The sequence below is a fragment of the Annulohypoxylon truncatum genome (assembly GCF_022578515.1).
Source record: "Annulohypoxylon truncatum strain CBS 140777 unplaced genomic scaffold F4807scaffold_9, whole genome shotgun sequence".
Classification (NCBI taxonomy): Eukaryota; Fungi; Ascomycota; class Sordariomycetes; order Xylariales; family Hypoxylaceae; genus Annulohypoxylon; species Annulohypoxylon truncatum.
In genome coordinates this window covers 648173-668905 of record NW_025953795.1, presented here as the reverse complement: position 1 = coordinate 668905, position 20733 = coordinate 648173, and the positions used below count along the sequence as shown (strand labels likewise).

Below are 20733 nucleotides of genomic sequence, written 5' to 3'. Positions count from 1 at the left end.
ATTGATCTTTACTATTGTCATGTTGAAGGCACATCCAAGCAACCATGGCTACGAGACAGCAGTAAACACCACACCCAACTTAGCATACTAACATAGATAGCTCGCAGTCGGGAATTTCATTAGGGTTAAGTTATACATATCGAAATTCTTCCAGAATTAGGCTAGGATCACGGCCGAGAGCATTAGGTATGTTTAAGAGGCAGACTACAATATTTAGGAGCAAAACCAGCAGACGAACCACTTCCTATCGGGGTTTTGGGTAGTATTATGAGTATCAGAGACGGATGTCACGAGATTTCTAGGCCCATAAACTTGCTACTGCAGATCATATAGCCGCCCTTCGCTCCCTCGTCGTCACTTCATCCTAGCATTTGTCACATATAGCATGGCAAATTTCGTAAGAGCAGATTCGGTTCTGTTTTGACCTATCTAATGCTCTCAAACCGAGGATCGAAAGACTCCCGTCGCCAGTGAATGCCCGGCCATGATGAACCACCCTATTGCCCTGAAAGAAGAACGTGCAACGACATAAGTATGAGAAATGCGTTTAGAATACCAGGGCGGCACCCTTCGTCTTCTTGTCACCACTGGAGAATAGTTAGTCTCGTATTGTCCATACAGCGGTTCGATTTGAACGTACCCGAGCTCGAAGTGCTTGCATCGCTTAAGCGCGAGTTGTAGCTTAGTCTTGCAAGAAACGCATTCTAACCGTAGCACAACCTTCTTCGTCGTCTTAGCCTTCTTGTGGAACACAGGCTTGGTCTGACCACCGTAACCGGACTGCTTGCGGTCGTAACGTCTCTTTCCTTGCGCGAAGAGAGAGGCCTAGGCACGAGTTAGACATCGATCGGAATATACGGGTATGGATCGGGTTGAACGTACCTTGCCGGCCTTGTATTGAGTGACCTTGTGTTGAGTGTGCTTGCGGCAGTCCTTGCCCTTGCAGTAGGTCTTGCGGGTTTTTGGAATGTTGACCTAGACGAAATATCCTGTCAGCCTACCATCGTATATAATCGGGTCGCAAAGTAAATCGTGACTGCTCGCGTCTAGAAACGGTCGGTCGCAAGATGAGCCGGCATCCGTGGAGTCAACTCCCTACATAATTCGATGTCACAAGGGAAGAATAGGCGATGGATATCGAGGCATTGATGGTCGCTTTAATTGTCTCGTATTGGGTTTTCGTGGCTGAACCGTATCCTCCAGACTTTCCACCTTCGCGAACGCCGTAACATGACCCGAAACGAGAGTGATGCAGTTTTTCTCCAACAATAGAATTCCTAGAATCAATGATCGAATGTAATAAAATCTTCACTTACCATTTTGACAGCGGTGATGTTGGCTGTGGTCTTGAAAGGTGTCGATGATTGATGTGTGGAAATAGTTTCGTGGAGCTTCGCTCAAATCGATTTTTGCGCGGAATTGAGATGTGTGCGAGACAAGGGTAAACCACGGCTAATTTTAACGTGGAGGGGAAGTTTTTGTGACCACAAGGGCTACTAAGGTCAACTGCCAAAGGTGGTCTGAGCACCCGGGAATAGTTGTGGCTGGTTACGTAGTAGCCACATTTTTACACCAGCCACATCTCCAATTTCTCAAGATCACATGTACCAAGGTATCGCCGCAGACCTCCAACGACAACACAACATCAATTATTGGTTACTGTCGGTGAAGCAATTCCAACAATCGAAGCTCTATGACTGGTCAAACGTGGCATGTCCTTCAATGCCGCCATATCAATGTTTCCTTGCGAAACTATATATGGATAGAACCAGATAAGGACTATCCATTTTATGAGCCCTATGATCGCCAGAAAAAAAACATCCCTGCGATGATATCCGACAGCCGGCCGGTAATAATATCATTCTTTTTCTACCGGACCAGGCCTTCTCTTCACAAGCTGCCGCCACTAGAGACTGTAGCTAATAAGCTCACCGAACTCCATAATTGCCTATAGTCGGTCATAGCACCTATTACTCATTTAAATGAACTTATTCGGAGCGTCTTTCGCTGCGGCAACGGACATGGCGATTTCGTCGTATGCAGTTAGACGCCGATCCCACATCAGGCAGCCGGGTAAGTGAGTACGAGAACGGGAATAAGCACTAGCTACAACATTCATAGGCCAGCTCACTCGCACGAAAATGTACAATTGCGCAGGGATCAGGAAGATCGAATATTATCGAGATCTCGTATCGCTCAGCTATTGCTATCTATCTTGCTAACCTGGCAAATATCCACTATCATCAACATCATCGTCATCGGGTTTACGCCGTGAGTCTACGGCGCCACCCCGGGGCAAGCCGTTGCCTTTTCTCGGATCGGGCCCTCACCGCTATAGAGCCTCTGGACCTTTTGACGGGACCTTACCATTAAATCTGACCTACGTCCCCATCATAAACAGGCTTCGAAGACGACTAACTGGCAAACCTGCGAATCCTTGGCAAAAGCTTCAAAATTCTTAGATTAACGAGCGTGGAGACTACGACCGCAAATGCACCAATGGGGACCCGTCACCGGCATTGTAGCCGGTTGATGTCCACCTAAAAGTTTTAAACTGCCATTTAGCAATGCACTGCTATGCCCTATCAAGCCAAGTTCGGCCAAGCTTCCCACCGATACTCGGCGTAGTGAGTTTTTTGTCCCTGGAGGCGACCAATGTTGACCGAAAGAAAAGAAATACAGAGCCCAACCAGCTGTATCACTGTTACCCTCGAGGGATTGGTTGGTATTCATGTAAATAGGGGTGCTTCCCTCTTTGCCAATACTGGATGAAGTCATTCATTTCATTCTCGTCTTACTAAGTTTTCATAGCTATATTATGTTCAGAAAGAACTATCCGTAATAAAGGCCATTACCACTCAACTCATAGAGTCTGTCTCTTAGTTGTCAGCTGCGAAGCTTGCTATTCTTTCTAACTTACCTAGACTTATACCTATGATGATACCAATACTGTCGTCAAGCTCATATTTATAGACATAAATACACCACAATTCTTCCTGATGTTCGAATCCAAAGAAACCGATTTCCAACCTACTCGCCATGGCTGTCAGAGCCATAACTCCCCCTCAAGCTTATCTTCGAGTAGCTCCTCAACTCACTCGGGGGATACAACAGAATCCATACGGCCGGCGCCGCGGCCCGACGCCGATGACGGGGATCTAGAGCGGTACCCGACACACCAGTCAATGGGTCCGGATATGCCAGTTGAACCGGTTAGCTCGGTGGTAGATGTACCAGACGAAGTTTACGACCGGCTACCCGCACACAGGAAGCTAGTCATTGTCTTCCTCTTGTCGTTCTGCTCGTTCCTATCGCCCGTATCTAGTACATCCGTGCTAGCGGCAACTCCCGAAGTAGCGGCTGAGTACTCCACGACAGGTTCCATCATCAACCTTGTCAATGCCCTATACATGCTATTCATGGGCTTGTCGCCAATATTCTGGGGGCCCATGAGCCAGGTATACGGCAGAAGGATGGTGAGGCGCCCTTATTATCAATCTCGTCGAGATGACTAGAGAAACACATCCAGGGAGGGCCCATCACAGCTGACATATTCGATGTATAGATAACCCTTGTAACGGCCGTAGGATTTCTCGGCTGTAGCATTGGGACGGCGCTTGCACCTAACCTTGGCGCCTTCTTCGTCTTCAGACTGCTAACAGCATTCGAAGGCACGTCATTCATCTTAGTCGGCGCTTCCGTCATTGGGTCAGCAACACTTTCGTTACCATTGAACTACAAAGTCATATAATGACCAGACTACTTACTAAACGCCTAGTGACATTTACCGTCCAACGGAACGGGGAACAGCTACTGGCTGGTTCCTTTCCGGGACTTTGGTAGGACCGGCCCTCGGCCCCTTCATAGGCGGCATCATCGTCACTTACACCTCGTGGCGCGTGATATTTTGGCTACAATCGGGATTGGCTGGCGTCGCCGCCATCGGGTCCTACTTCTTACTGCCCGAGACTATCTACCACATGAAGATCGACGATCTGGTCGGCTACACCGGCGTTGCGAAGGCCAAGGTCGTGCTTGGCATGATTAACCCTTGGCGCGTCGTGCGGCTGTGGGAATACCCGAACCTATTCCTCACGGGTCTGTCGAGCGCATCTTTGGTCTGGAATATGTATTCCTTACTCACGCCGATCCGCTACGTCATAAACCCGAGATATCATCTCGACACGCCCATGCAGGGTGGCCTGTTCTACCTCGCGCCTGGCTGCGGGTACCTCCTCGGCACGTTCGTCGGGGGCCGCTACGCCGACTACATCGTTAAGAAATACATCAGGAAGAGGGGCGTGCGTATCCCCGAGGACCGGATGTACTCGGCCCTACCTTTCATGGGCATCGTGATCCCCGGCTGCGTCCTGATTTACGGCTGGTGCGTGGAGAAGGACGTCGGCGGCATCCCGCTGACGGTCGTGGTGCTGTTTCTCCAGGGCGTCGCGCAGCTCTTCTGCTTCCCGTCCCTGAACACGTACTGCCTGGACGTGATGCCCGGCCGCGGTGCCGAGGTCATCGCGGGAAACTACGCGATGCGGTACCTGTTCGCGTGCGGCGGCACCGCCATCGTGCTGCCCGCCATCGACAGCATCGGCGTGGGGTGGTTCTCGACGATCAGCGCGCTGTTCGTGTTCTCGGGCGCGGTCTGCGCCTACGTGTCGATCCGCCGGGGCGGGAAGTGGCGGCGCAGCATCGACGCCAAGAGGAAGAAGAGAACGATGAAGAAGATACTAGAAGAGAAGAACAGCAGCAGCAGCGGTGGCGGTGGCAACGGCAACGACAACGACAACGACGATAAACATTGTCCGCGCGTGAATTCCGAGAAGATCTTGGGTAGTCCGGCTGATTCCGACTCCGCGAGAGGCAAGCCGCTGACGACGCCCGGAGCGCGGGAGGCAGAGAAGAATAAGGAAGAGGTGTGACGCGAGGCGTGTTCTCTTGGCGCAGGCGTTACGTATACTAGACACGGCAACGAAGAAAGAAAAAAGAGTTGCTAATTAGAGTTGGCCGAATAAGGCCGTAAAGCTGCTAGCTTCTAAGATCTACTAGGTATGTAGCTTAAAGTGATAGAAACTTAATAAACACATGCATTGCATGCGTAATAGTACATGCGTAATAGTGTATGTAGGCAGAGCCCGCGTGTGCCCGCGTGCGCCGACACCCACCTGGAAATGGAAAATGTGGCATACGAGTACGATACCTATCCGTTCCTCGCCGCCTCGTGACTCCTCGTGTTGGTGTACCAAAAAAACGGCCCATTCCTGAACGTTGGAGGCTGAGGACGAGAAGCTTATGTTGGGATCCTTGCGCGATCTACCGGTGTCATCTCGCAGTTCACCGCCTGCGAAGCTTCCGATAGGCCCATCTTGGAAGTTTGTTTGCTTACCTGATAGCCTGGCTGGGTTTTGTAAGTTGCTACGCAGACTGGTAGACTGCTAAGTATGGAATGTAGATTCCAAGGCTTCATTTCTTACTGTAATACACGGGTTTGCCACGTAATACCCGTCGATTTCGATAGGTTTGGGAGGCGATCGTGATGGATGGTGGCAGTCTCTTGTAATCACACAACGGAGTGCAGCCTTGACGTATGTAGTCCTACTATCCTACCAAGATTCGATCAGAAAGCAAGACAGGAGTTGGAAGATTTCATTTCGCATTGTCGACTTTCAGTCACTCGTTCCTGTTTTGGTAGCAGGACGCAAAGGCTGTGCTGTATCATCTTGCTCCAGCAAGCATTTCCTCATTCGTATTCAGTCGCTTGTAATATTTTTGACAAATACTTACTACTAGTAGTCATGGGTCCAAATGGAATTTCCTAGATTTTTCTTCTTCGCGCTGTGTTATCTCAGCTAGCTCAAACCAATGAACCTGTTTTTGGTTATACCTTTCTAGCCACACTAGTTTTAAACCAATCAAATTAAAGGATTTGCAAAAACACCAAAAACGGGCCATTAGTTTAAGGTAATTTAGTGATTTTTTTTTTTTAATATTATATTTTTATAACATTAAATCGTAAATATTTATATTTAAACTTTTTAAAAATTATTTAAAATTTTTATATTTATTTAATTATATTATTATATATTTAATTTAATTTTTTAATAATTTATATAATCGTTAATTATTATTTTATTTTATAAATATAAATTTTATTTTTTTATTAATAATTTTTTTATTATTTTTTTTATTATTTTTTTAATTTATTTAATAATATATTTTATAATTATTTTTATTTAATTTTATATTTAAATTATTTAATATTTTTATTAATATATTTATTATATTTATTTTTAATTAAAATAATATAAATGAAAATAATATTAAATTAATTTTTTTATACGAAAAAATATTTATAAAATAAATTATAAATAATATATAATAATTTTAAAAATTTAAATAATAAACTTTTAATTATAATATAAAACGTTTTTTAAAAAAATATATTTTAAAATAATTAAATTTAAAAAATTATTTAATAAATAATATATTAAAAAAACTTTTAATATAAAAACGTTTATTAAAAATTAATATTAAAATATAATTTAAAAATAATAATATATTTTAAAAAATCGTTAATATAATTATTTTTTAAAATAAATTTTTTATTTTATTATTTTAAAATATTTTTAATAAATTTAATTTTAAATTATTTAACGTATTTAATAAAAAACTTTATATTATTAAAAATGTTTATAATATAAAATAAATTAAAAGTTTTTTTTAATAAATTTAATTTTAAATATAAGTTAAATTTTTTTAAATTATTATGTTTTTATTAATAATTTTCGTGAATTAATAAATTAATTAAAAGTTTTATAATTTTAATAAAATTAATATTTTTTTCCCGGTTATTAAAGTTTATTTAATTATAATATTAATTTTAAATAATTAAATATTATTATAATTAAATTTCTTAATTTAATTAATTAATATATATTTTTATAATAATAAAATTTAATATTAAATAATTAACACGTTTATTTAATTTAATATAAGTTTTAATTATAAAATTATTATAAAATAATTAAAATAAATAATTAAATAATTTTAAATATATTTTAATAATTTAAATTTTTTTAATATAAATTTAAATTTAATAAAAAAAATAATTTAATTTTAAATGAATTATTTATAACTTAAATATTATATTTATATACGATAATTTTAATTTTAAAAATAACATTAAAAATTTAAATTTAAATTATAAAAATATTATAATAAATTTAATTAATTATTTTATTATTATTAACTTTAATATTTATAACTTTTTTTATTAATTATAATAATATATTATAATATTTTTTAAAAAAAAATAATTTATATTTTATTTTATATTTTTATTAAAATGTAAATTTAATGTTATAAAATATTTTATTATTAATTTAATTTAATTTATTTTAAATTTATTTTTTTTTAATAAAATTATTTTTTTTTTTAATTTTATTAAACTTTAATATAATATTAATTATATTTTATAAATATTTATTATTTATGAAAATAAAAAAAAAATATTAAATATATATTAAATTTATAATATTTTATTTTATATAATACTTAAATATAAAAAATATAAAAATTAATTAATAATAATTTACGGAAATTAAAAAATTATATTTTTTATTTAAATTATCGTAGTTATTTAATTTAAAATTAAAACTATTTATAATAAAAAATAATAAATATTTTTTATATTAATATTTTTTTATATTATTTTTAATTTTATTTATATAATTTTTTATATATTTTAAAATTCATTTATTAAAAAAAATATATAATTTTTTAATTACGGTTAATATATTAAAAAAAATTATATTAAATATTATTATAATTTTTTATTATTAAAAAATACGTTTAATATTTATATTATTATTTTTTTAATATAAAATTTAATTAATATTAATGTTTTATATAATAATAATATTTATTTTAATTTTATACGAAAAGTTTTAATAAATATTAATTTTATGTTAATAAAATAAAAGTTATTAATAATTTAAGTTTAAGTATTTAATTTTTAAACTTAAATTAATAAATATATTAAAAAAAAAAAAAAATTTATTAATATTAAATTTTAAAGTTTTTATTAATATATAATAATTATTAATTACTTATTAATTATAATAATTATAATGTAATTTAACGATTATAATATATTAAAATAAATTATTTTTTAATTATTTTAATTTTTTTATAATGGAAAGTTAAATAATTATAAATTAAAAATGTTATATTTTATTTAATTATTTCATTTAAATATTATAAAACTTAAATTAATTATAAATATTTTTTAATTTAATTTTATTTAATATAATATTATTAGGAATAAGTGGAAAATTATTAATTTAATATTAAAATATATTAATAATGTTTTTATTATTAATATTAAAAATAATAAAAATTTTATTTACGATATTTCCTTTATATTTAATTAATTATTTATAATTAAATTATATATTATTTTTATTTATAACATTTTAAAATATAATTTACATATTAATTAAAAAAATTAATATATTATATTATTAATTAATAATAATATAATAAAATACATTTATAAAATATATATTAATAATAATATTAAAAAACGTTTAAATGGGTATATTATATCCCATATTTTATATAATATATTAAATATTTTATTTTAAAATTTATAACATTTTATAAATATAAAAATTAATAAATTTAATATAAAAATAATTTAATTAATCCATGTGTTAAATTAATAAAATATATTTATATTATATATAAAAAATAACTTTATTATTAAAAATAATAAAAGTTAATATTTATATAAATTTAATTAAAAAAATAATAATAATAATAATAAAAAATAATAAAAATAATATTAATTTATATATTATATAATTTTTATAATATAAAATAATAATTATAAAATTAATAATAATTTTATTATTAAAATTATTAATTTATTAATAATATAAAGTTATATATTTATATTAATTTTTAAAAAAAAAAAAATATAATATTATAATATTATTAATATTATTATAATTATTACCGAAATAATTTAATTAAATATTTTTATTATATATTTAATATAATTTTTAAAATGTTTTATTTATATTAAAATTTATATAACTTTATATTTTTATTTAATTATAATTTAAATATAATATAATTCGAAAAATATACATTTATTTATATATATATAAATAATGTTTTATTTTTTTAATTATATTTTAATTTTTTTTTATTTTTATTTTTTTTTCGCTTATTTAAAATTATATTTTATTTATTTAAACTTAACTTTTTTATATTTTATTACTTAAATAATTAAGAAAAAAGTTAGTAATTTTTTCCCTTTTTTTTTTATTTTTTTCTTTTTTATTTTTTTTATTTTTTTTTATATTTTTTTCTTCCTTATTTTCCTTTTTTTCCTTTAAATAATAATAAGGAAAACGAAAATAATTTTTTTTTTTTTTTTCCGTTTTCATTTATTAAAAAAAATGTTAATTAACTTTTTTATATTATTTATACGTTTATTTTTTTAAATAAAGATTTTAATAATTATTAATATTATAAATAAGTAAATATAAAAGTTAAAAAATATTAACATTATTAAAATAATAAATTTATTTATAATTTAATTAAAAAAATTTATAACTTAATTATTTTACTTTTAATAAAATAATTAAACTTTATATTATATTAATTTTTCGTAAATTTTATTAAAGAAATAATTTTTTTATTTTATTATATTTTTTTTTATATTTTATTTAATATTTTATTAAAAATAATACACGTATAAAAAAATAATTAATAAATTATAAAATTATTTTTTTATAAAATTTTATTAACGGGTAATATTAATATTAATATTAATAATTATAATAATAATAAAAAAAATTATCGTTACTTTTATTAAATATATGTAATTAATTACCGATTTTTTTATAAATTATATAACTTTAATTATTATTATATATAATAATAATTATTAATTTTATAAAAACGTATATTTAATAATAATATATTAATTTAAATAATCGGTAATAATAATTTAAGGAATAAAAAATATATAAAAAAAAATTAAAAAAAGTTAAAAAATAAAAAATAAAAAAAAAACATTCTTAAGGTTATATATTTTATATAAATAATAATATATTATATAAATATTTATATATAAATATTTTATAATAATAATATTATTTTTTAAATATCCGAAACATATTTTAATATTTTTTATATAATTTTATTTTTATTTTTATTATATAATTTTAATATTAAAATAAATTATTATAAATAAATTTTAATAAATAAAATTAAATATTTATTAATAAAAAACTTTCTTACTTTAATAATATTAAATATTATTTAATAATAAATTTTTATAACTTTATTAATTTTATTATTATTAAATATAATTTTTTTAATATTATATCGCGTTAATATTTATTTAAATATATAATAATTTTTAACGTATTAAATTAAGTTTTTTTTTTTTTAATAATTTTAAATTAAATAATTTTTTATTATATTTTAATATTTTAAATATAATTTATATATATAACGTATTTAACTTTTTTATAATAATTAAATAAAATATATAAATTAATAATATTATAATTAAATTTAATAAAAAAAAGGTATTTTAAATAATAAATATCCTTTATTAAAATATAAATAATTTAATAAAACTTAAGGATATTTTAAATATATTAAACGTTAAAAATTAATTTTATATTATTTATATTTTTATTTTTTATCGGGGTATTAACGCGGGTATATTATTTTTATTATTTTTATCACGTTTTTAAATATTAAAGTTTTTTTTATATTTAATTAAAATAATATAATAAATATTATGAATTTTAATATATAATAAACTTTTAAATTTTTTATATTTATTTTAATCGATTTAAATTAAAATATTTTTAATTAAATAATTAAAGTTATTTAAATTAACTTTTTTATTAAAAACATTAATTATTTTTTATTAAATTTTATTTAATATAAATATTTCCTTTAATATTTTTATTTAATAATTTAACCCGGCATATAATTATTAAATTTATTTATTATAAAATGTTTAAAATTTTTATTATATAAACCATTATATTATTTTTTTTTTAAAAGTAAATTTATTAATTAATTTAAAAAAGAATTTAAAAAGTTAATTAAATTTATAATAATATATATTATAATATATTATTAAATAAACATTTATTTTACTTTTTACATTATCCTTTATTAATTTTTATAAAAAATTTAAGGTATATTTTTTAAAACATATAATATTAATAAACTTATATATTTTAAAATAAATAACTTTTAAATTATTTTTAATTTTTATATTAATTTTTATTTATTTAATAAATATAATTATATTAAATTAATTAAGTTCCGGATTTATTATAATTATATTTTTATTATTTATAAATTTAAATATTATAAAATTAAAATTTATTAAAAAAAAATATTATATTAATATATATTAAATTATTAAATATATTATTATTAATTTTTATTATTTATTATAAATTATTTAACTTATATTTTAATAATTTCTTTTTATATTTTAATTTTATAAATTTTAAAAAACTAATTTTTAATATAATAAAATATTAATAAAAAAAAAAATATATTATATTTTAAGTTTATTTATTTTAAATAACTTAATTAAACTTTTATAATAAATTTATAAAATTATTAAATGTAAAAAATTTAAATTATATAACCCGTTTTATATTATAAATATTTATATTTATATTAAAAGTTATAATAATAAATATAATTTAATAAAAAAAAATTTTTTTTAAAAAATTTTTATATATTTATTATTAATTAATAAATTAAATATTAACGTTATATTATTAAATAAAACATTTAATATTTTTAAAAAATAAATTAAATTTATTAACTTTTAAAAGTAAATAATAATAAATAGCGATAAGTTTTTTTTTATTATTTATAAAAATAATAATTTTATTAATAATTTTAATAATATCACGTTTTAATTTATTAATTAAAAAAAATAATTAATAATAATTTTTATTTAAATAATTTTTATTTAATAGTTATATAATAATAAAAATATTATAACGGTTATTAATAATTTTAATAAAATATAATTTATTATTGCCGATATTTTTCCGGTGGAAATTATTTTTAAATAATATAAATTTTTCCGTTTTTTTATTTAACGTCGCGGTGTATTTAAATTAAAACATTTTCTTAAAAATAAAAGTTTTTAATTAATAAATATTTAAATATATTATTTAAAAATTTTTTTATTAATATAATATATAAAATTTATTAATAATTATAAATGTTATTTTTTAATTAAATTTAATATTACGAAATAAATTAAAAAATTATTTATAAATTATTTATTTTAAATTAAAAATAATATAAATAAATTATTTTTAAATTAATTTATTTTATATATTATTATTTTATTAAATAATAAATAATTATTATTATATAAATAATATATATTAATTTTAATAATTTTATTAATTATTAAAAATAAATGTATTTTAAATATTTAAATAACGGTATTAAATTAATTTTATTTTAATTATTTTATTATATATAATAATAAATATAATTTATAAAATAATATTTTTATTATATTTAATTTAAATTATAAAAATAATATTATTATAATAAAATATAATATATTAAATTAATTATATTTAATTAATTTTAAAATAAAATTTAAATATATTTTTAATATAATTATTATTTAATAAAACATTAAATATAATATATATAAATTAATATTTTAAATTATAAAAATATATATTATTTATTTTTAATTATATATATTTAAAAAAATATTAAATATAATTTAAAAATAAAATTTTTAATATTAATTAATTAATTAAATTATTTAAATTTTTAATATTAATAATTAAATTTAAAAAATATTCGAATATAAAATTAATAAATAATATATTAATTTTTAAATTTTAAATTTATTAATTTATTAATTATAATATTATTACTTTTAAATAAATAATATTAATTTTATAATATAAAATTTTTATTATTTAAAAATTAAAATATTTTAAATTTAAATTTAAATAATATTTTAAATTAATATAAAATTTTAAATTATTTATAATTAATTTTAAATTATATTTTTTAAAACATATTATACGTAATTATAAAATAATATATATATAAATTTTAAAAATATTTTTATTATATGGTATTTATAAGGATGTTTCGCATTAAATTAATTCAAACCAAATTTTTAAGGACGCCATGCCCGCCCCACATATACATGTGCACGGGTGTTATAAGCCACGCACAGCATGGCTGGGCGTGGCTAGTTCTAAAAATTTGGTTTGAGCTTGCTGAGATAAGCGCTGTGATTGTTTTTGCCATCCTTTTTTCCGAGTGCGATTATAATAGTCTATAGCCAAAAATAAGTTAAACGACAATTAGTTTGCCTTGAGGACCTCGACACCATTCCTTATTCTGTGCATGAAACAATTCCGGGATGCGGTGCACACATCGTTTCATCTTAGTCTGGTCCGGATTCTACGGTCTACTAAGACAATAAGACGGGCTGGAAGCGCTGCAGGAGTCCCACTTGATCGACACACACGGCTTTGTCCTTGCAGTCGTTCGACCGATCTGTGAGACGGCTATTGTCACCCACCTGCAGGAAGGGACATCGGACGGGTTCTTTGACGAGGATAAAATAAGCTGTTGTAAAGGCGCCCACCAGTCCGCATGGAACGTTCCGCTTCACCATCCCGCGCCATAAACGCCGATCATCTAGGCCCCGTTACCCGCGTGCTGGGGCTGACGCTAAGGATCATACACGGCCGGCCCTCTCGTGCTCGAGGATAAGACGACGACGGATTGAAAACCGACTCGCTTGTGGCCAACGAACTTGCAGACGCCACAGTAAGCGCCGAGGCACCCTATTTAGGATGCAATTGGTGGCTATTTCGCAATTGATCTTCAGGGCTCTACAATGCCATACCGGCATACCGAGACTAATAGATTATCAAGCACGGGATGGAACAGACATGTCGGCCCAATTTGCGATTGGATAACTCGTAGTACATGAGTTTGCCTCCAAGTCGATTAAGAGAGCTGAACGAGAAAAGGATATTTGTACCGAATGGCCCGCAAATGTTGCTATGATTAGTAGGAGAATCATGAGATTAACTTGTTTCGCATCTCGCTTGACATGATTGGGTCCGGATTAATTCCAAGTTTTCTGCAAGTCGATTGATAAGTCCGTTCTCCTGGGGACGTTAGAGAGCTCAAAGGTTCACACTTGATGTTTGAATTCTATTACTAGATGCAAAGATGTTTACTGCCTGGTAGGACAGGTAGGTAGAGGTAAGTACGTATGACGAAGAAACCAAGTGCGACTGGCTTCTAATTGGCTTCTTAGAGATGCCATTTTAGGGAAGCCACTTCTAGAAGCAATTTCCCATTCAAGACTAGAGGTCAACACTGGCCCAAGATAGTAAAGAGGCGTGCTTTCCTTACACTTCCACACCTTAAAATGCCATATTGTCGTGCAAGTCTAGTCCAATTCAGGCAGTGTGGCACTTTTAGCGGCCGAAAAACCGTTATTTGTGTCTCAAGTCCGATCCCACATCTCACGTTGTGCATCCTTGGCGATTTTTTCTCCTGGGTGCTTGGCTGCCCTGGTGCATAGATTCCCTTGATGCTTGGCAGTAGCGGGAAAATCTGGATACTTCACAATTTTAGCGAACCCCACGATGATGTCGATCCTTACCTCCGCCCTATTCTTTTCTATCTTTGCTGCCAAATTAGTAAGAAATTGCCAGCCTCATACCAAAAACTGACTTCCATCCTTGTGTGTTGTTTAATGAAAAATTGTTACATTTTCAGATGATAGACATACAGAAAACACAAAGCGGTGTAACAATCCTATCAAAATTGAGGCGAGCACAGTGGTTTCACGAATTGACGTGGGATACAATCAGTTTGTGTAAGTACCTAGCAATACAAATATGCACCTCAAGTTCGAGCTACATACTAATTAGTAGAAACATGTGAACGGCTGAAAGAGTTGAATATGTAGGGAAGGATTGCTTGGAAACAATGACGTCGGAGCTCGACTCCTGTGACACGAACGATTAAGGCTATCCACTACATCCCCTACGAGATGTTTCCACAGTTCGATGGGGTCTTTCATTGTACTGTAAAGAATTCATTACTCACGGCTGGCTGACTGGACAGACTTGGAAGAGTAGAAAGAACTAACCGGGGGCGGTGCAGCTGGCTCTTTCAATGCGTGTTTCCGATGATGGATTTCATAAAGGTTATTTGATGAGAACCCACCGTCTGTAACGCTAGCGGCGACGATAAAACATGGGGGGAGCATGGTCAGGCCCCGCTAGCTTGCATACAGAGAGCTCCATCTGGCATAAAACCCCTATGTATTCCCCTGTACCCCTGTGCTATCCCCTCTTGGCAATGGAGCCTCAATCAAGCTTTAATTCTATATCTAGCTGCCTACCTAGGATAGGGATGTAAACATTTCTCGAATACGACATGGGGAGGCCAAGTAAAATGTTGTTACGAAAGCAGCTGGTGAAATCAAGAAAACAATCCCTAGTGTCGATTCTTGAGACTGTTACTGCGCGATATGTAGCAAGTCTCGGGCTTTTTCTTTTCACGAGTTGGTAAGTAGGCACATTTACCGCATATTCATCAGGTTTACGAAAGCTGCTGTCATAAAGTTTCCACGGTCCCCATTTAGCCATTTAGCGGTATCTGGGGACCCAATTCACTGTAGAAGATGGTTATTTTATATGCGGACTTACATGCCATACGCCTGTGGACTCGTCATACCACCGTACTGCACATCACTTTTAAAGAAAAAGGCTAGATTTGCAGTTAGATCCTTGGCGATGCCGAGAGAGTTTTGTGGATGATGCATTAGGAGTCCCGGAATCCCAGTTGGGGGCAAGCATCGTCACGGTCTGACCACAAGATAAAAGTGCCATGTATTAGTGTGTTCAGTGTATCACAAATGTATTTTATTATACTGTATGTATACCTAGTATTCTATTCTGACATCCGCTCCACGTTTTTGAAATTCAATTTCATCAGTGAACCAAAGACAATCCCAAGAAGATCAACGTTCCACTTCCCACGTCCCCTATTTTTCTCCTTTTTTTTCTTCTGGTTCGCGGTTACATAACTACCTAAGTACAACGGTACAGCAGGCACTTACCCATACAAGTCGTGCTTTCCTTGGCTCCCGCTACTCAGCCGTCATTGGAACTGGAACTGGCAACCCGAGTCAAAGCAAACTCGCGAGAGAAACGTCAACCACTGCACAACTCTTCCCTCCTCAACCTTTCCCCAACCTTTTTTTCTCTCTTACCTTTCCCAATTTTTCTTCTTTCTAATTACTGCTGAACCAGAATCTTTCACCTAACCATCCAGTCCTTCGTGAGTTGGCGTGTTTCACTAGATCGCTATCGGAACATCATATCACGCCAACTTCACCGTTCCCACGACCTACTGAACTTCATACGCACCTTGTTTGGGAAGATCACTCTTTTTTCCTCCCATCTAATAATAATCTCGAAGACCCCTTTTATTCGTTCGCTCACTCGATAATACGTCCTGAATCCTCTTTTCCTTACTCAATCTATTACCTGTCGCCGCCAAGGCCTGATATCTCGTAATATCAGGGATCTGCAGCCAGCTGTCTTCTCAACTTCAGCCTGGTGTTTGATATACCTGTTGTCGAACAAGCTAGAAGGGCATTGGTGGCCTGTGGCGCTAACAAGTAGCTGAATTAACAACCTCAGAAGAGGGATAACCAATCCCCTTTCAATTAATGCGCTAAGTTGGAAGAGTATCATTTTCGATGCTGAGCATTGATCACTGAGATTCCTGGTTCTCGCAACCTCCATACGGATTATGGACCGGATATCAACTTACGTATCAAGAAAGTCTGGTTCATTTCCTAGCTTTATGGCTCGAAAAAGTGAGATCTATTTACCGGTCTCGACCAAGCCGCAACCCAAGTTCAGGGTGAAGGCACTACTAGGTCACTGCCTCTACCGGAGAGTGGTGATATGGACTGTAGTGATAATTATCTTATTATCTTTCACTCTCTTCAATCCGAGGATTACTGCACGATCACGAGATGTATTCGATCTGGTACACGGAAGCAAGGGAGAGACGAAGACAACACCTCAGATCTCTGAGAACATAGGTCTTCAGAAGCAAGATGGTCAAGAAGACCGAATACCGGAATTAGTCGGAGAGAAGCCAGAAGACGAGGTGAAGGAGCAAGAGGAAGAGGAAAAGGAGAAAGAGAAAGAGAAGCAGAAAGAGGAGGACAACTCCAAAGGCCCGCACTGGCTGAGATACAAACAGTAAGAGACGCAAACCCAATGGGAGATTATAATAAATTACTAACATTCAATACGTAGCCTTGATGGATACTATAACGGCCTAAGGGCGCTTGTACCATTTTCAGCATACAAGCCCGAATATCCTAAGCCATCGCCTACAGGACAGGATGCAGAGCCTTCACCTATTACTCTTCATTCCAAGCCTCCAAAGCCTAGTGTGTACCGACCGCATCCAGACTATGATTCCGAGGAGTATCAGCAGGCATACGTTCCGGTAAAACGATGTTACATTGACGAGGACAACCAAATCCCCGCTCCAGATCTGTATGCGTACAACGGTGTCCCTCAAGGCCAACCAAAAGCGGCCCTCGGGTCCTATGAAGCGTTGGGCTTGCGAGAGGACGTCTGCTTTGATCGTTTTGGTCGTTACGGCCCATACGGCCTTGGATATGACTTAGAAGCTGGCGGGACAGGTGAAGCCCTTGATACTGAACACGAAGGTAGTGAGACCGTCTGGGAGAAGACTGGCAAAATCAATTACGACGGTGTTGACTGGGCTGCCGCGCAAGAACGATGCTACAAGGCCAACGAGGATCGATTCTTCACCGGTAACGAAACACGAGATTTCGAGCTGGCCCAAGCTGGACGTCAAAGGTTGGACCGAATTGCTATCGTGATACGAATCTACGTCGGTTTTCAGTGGACGAGCCATGCCCTTCTCAACTTCCGCGCCATGATTAATGAGCTCAGCTTAAGATCAGGCGGCGAGTACGACGTTCATTTTCTCCTACACGTTCGTGATAACAACGCGCCTATCTGGGCCGATCCATCGACAGTTCAGAGCATACTCGACGTCAACGTTCCCCCTGAGTTCCACGGGCTCTGCACTCTCTGGTCTGAGGCTCAAATGAAATTGTATTATCCAGGTAACTTCGGTGAAACATTCGAGAACCCGTCCAACGGTGACATTCACGGTGTTTACCGGTCCGCGCACATGCCGCTCCAGCACTTTGCAATGATGCATCCTGAATATGCACACTTCTGGAACTGGGAAATGGATATGCGCTGGACCGGGTCATACTACGAGTTGTTTGATAGACTTGGCAAATGGGGTGCGAAGCAGAGCCGCCAAGGCATGTGGGAAAGGTCAAGCAAATACTACATACCCGGCTTGCACGGAAGTTGGGAGAACTTCACAGAACTTGTCGAGCACGAAACTCGGTCATCGGGCAAGCGACCGATTTTAGGACCAGTGGTCTTTACTGGAAAAGCTGGTCTGGAGGATGGTGATGTTTTTCTGCCGTCGAGCTGCGCAACTGGCTCGGACATGACACAATGTGGTGTTGGCGAGGATGCGGACCTCATTACACTTAACCCGCTTTTTGATGCCGATGAGTCCGGCTGGGTATTTGCCGGTGATGTGACCGGTTACGATAAGCAGTACCAGAAGCCACCAAGAAGGTGTGCTATTGTGACTGCTTCGCGGTTGTCGCGCCGCCTGTTACGGGTAATGCATGAAGAGACGTGGCGACTGCATCACAGCATGTTCAGCGAGATGTTCCCGCCATCCATGGCATTACATCATGGCCTGAAGGCTGTGTACGCTCCTCATCCAGTATACCTGGACCGCGATTGGCCCCAGCAGGAGATCGAAAACGCTTTCAACGGCGGCCGAGACCACACTTCAGGCGGCCACGGCTCTCCATTCGATCTTACGAACGAGCATAATCATAAAGGGACAAGCTGGTACTATAACAGCGAATTCGCTGGTTTATTATGGCGTCGCTGGCTTGGTTATGCTCAGATGGATGGGAGGGGCAAGAATGGCGGTCGCGCCGGCGAAGGCACCAAGAGAGGCGGGCAGAAGGAGGAAGAGAACCCGAAGAACTCCGGACGGTTATGCCTACGCAGCATGCTAGTACACCCCATTAAGTGGGAGAATCCTGCCGAGCAGGACTAGAAGTAATAATAATATAGAGGAGGTCAATTTTCTTTTACGCAAAGTTTTAGAGCTCGTCGAAGCACGACCACGGCCAAAACCAGACGGACACATAGAATGGGACAACTGGAATTTATGGCATCACAGGAACAGAGTCCTATGAGGAACCATTCATAATGCCCGGTACAGGGTACCACGAGGCAATGGCATTTTAGGGGCGTTCGCATATGAGGAGTCCGGTGCGGTAGTTTTACTCTGAAGGTCATTTCGACAGTGGCATCGCGCACGTTGAGCAGGTCGTTTGAGGAAGACCGGCTATATTCTTTTGGGTTCGACGTGTAGCCGTTTTTGTACATTCATATGATGCCGACACTGAACATGAACCATTTGCGCAAGCCTACTTCCGACGAGGCAGAGAGCCAGAGTCCGATGTGGCGCGGAGTTAGCTGCTTGACATAATGGAGGAGATGTGCAGTGTCAACTGTATGTATATAATGGAATATGGGAAAAAAGAGCTTTTGCTACATGCCTAGACGGCTTTTCCCGTGAGCTTTCTGTGAATGCGCGCCCATTGCTAAATAGTGTACTTAATCGTAATCAATAATCGATCATAGGAATTCAAGAGACCCTACGACACCCTCCAAGCTGAGAAGCCCACGCCTCCTCAGGATCTTGATGTCACGTGAAGTTTCTAGGTAAGAAAGCACGTGACCTAGAAAGTTACCGAACCCCACATCCATGACCTTATCCCCGTCAATTCTACAACTTAGTGCCGAATGAAGGTACCTTTTTCCTTTTCCTTTTATTCTTGAGCCCAACAGGGAAGCGTTTTATAATTCACGGAGATTGTAAGAACATTTTGCACGTACTAGTCGGAAGATTAGCCAAAATCGATGCAGAAAACGGTAGGGTCCGACGGTATTAGGGGAGGCTGTTCTGAATTGGAAATCTCCTGTAATAAAATCAGTACTCGACGAGGGCGCCAGGGCGCCGAGGTCATGGACGGACAGTAGCTATTCGATGTTCATTGCCGTTACCTGTTCTGGACCTACGTAGTGAAATATTAAATTTCTGAATACCTACTCATCGAATTTCCGAAACTTCTCATGAAAAGATCTTGATCGAAAATAAAGGCGTACTTTGCCTAGGTAGCCAAGAGCAATACACATCGACTTGCCATCTAATACATTAACGGTCTTCAGCCCCTTTAAGGGATATAATGCTCTTTCATTATCTTCGGGTTCTCGAAACATACTTCCGTGGCTCTATTTCTTTCATTAGAAGCCTTTACTACAAGGAATATTTCTCACAAACCTAGCAGGCTCTTTCAAAGACTCAGACAACGTCCTCTACCCAATCACACTCTTACAACCTCCTAAAAGCAAAAGGAACCTTCACAATGGCGTTGTTGCTCACAGCTCGGACAATGCCTTTATCAAATAGCTACCA

General features: G+C 33.1%; 3 protein-coding genes across 3 annotated transcripts; 2 read left to right on the top strand and 1 right to left on the bottom strand.

Annotated features, from left to right (window-relative positions):
• Positions 1-99: 99 nt before the first annotated feature.
• F4807DRAFT_418492 (zinc-binding ribosomal protein) lies at positions 100-1628 on the bottom strand. Its single transcript, XM_047997322.1, has 4 exons — positions 1317-1628; positions 883-975; positions 641-825; positions 100-587 (listed from the first exon to the last, which is right to left on the bottom strand). The coding sequence occupies exons 1-4, from the start codon at positions 1317-1319 to the stop codon at positions 548-550; spliced, it is 321 nt and encodes a 106-aa protein (XP_047856153.1). The 5' UTR covers positions 1320-1628; the 3' UTR covers positions 100-547.
• Positions 1629-2889: 1261 nt separating this feature from the next.
• On the top strand, positions 2890-4996 carry F4807DRAFT_396630 (MFS general substrate transporter). The gene is made up of 3 exons (XM_047995961.1): positions 2890-3476; positions 3566-3708; positions 3779-4996. The coding sequence occupies exons 1-3, from the start codon at positions 3000-3002 to the stop codon at positions 4926-4928; spliced, it is 1770 nt and encodes a 589-aa protein (XP_047856152.1). The 5' UTR covers positions 2890-2999; the 3' UTR covers positions 4929-4996.
• An 11759-nt stretch (positions 4997-16755) lies between these two features.
• On the top strand, positions 16756-19927 carry F4807DRAFT_418485 (uncharacterized protein). Its single transcript, XM_047997321.1, has 2 exons — positions 16756-17366; positions 17424-19927. The coding sequence occupies exons 1-2, from the start codon at positions 16906-16908 to the stop codon at positions 19303-19305; spliced, it is 2343 nt and encodes a 780-aa protein (XP_047856151.1). The 5' UTR covers positions 16756-16905; the 3' UTR covers positions 19306-19927.
• Positions 19928-20733: the final 806 nt, after the last annotated feature.

Bases quoted from the DNA above. Each gene is read 5' to 3' on its own strand.
- F4807DRAFT_418492 (XM_047997322.1), bottom strand. The intron at 826-882 runs GTACGTTCAACC...ACTCGTGCCTAG, and splicing joins CTCAATACAAGGCCGGCAAG to GCCTCTCTCTTCGCGCAAGG. The intron at 588-640 runs GTACGTTCAAAT...ACTATTCTCCAG, and splicing joins TGCAAGCACTTCGAGCTCGG to TGGTGACAAGAAGACGAAGG.
- F4807DRAFT_418485 (XM_047997321.1), top strand. From the start codon at position 16,906: ATGGACCGGATATCAACTTACGTATCAAGAAAGTCTGGTTCATTTCCT. The intron at 17,367-17,423 runs GTAAGAGACGCA...TTCAATACGTAG, and splicing joins CACTGGCTGAGATACAAACA to CCTTGATGGATACTATAACG.
- F4807DRAFT_396630 (XM_047995961.1), top strand. From the start codon at position 3,000: ATGTTCGAATCCAAAGAAACCGATTTCCAACCTACTCGCCATGGCTGT. The intron at 3,477-3,565 runs GTGAGGCGCCCT...TTCGATGTATAG, and splicing joins AGGTATACGGCAGAAGGATG to ATAACCCTTGTAACGGCCGT. The intron at 3,709-3,778 runs GTCAGCAACACT...CTAAACGCCTAG, and splicing joins GTCGGCGCTTCCGTCATTGG to TGACATTTACCGTCCAACGG.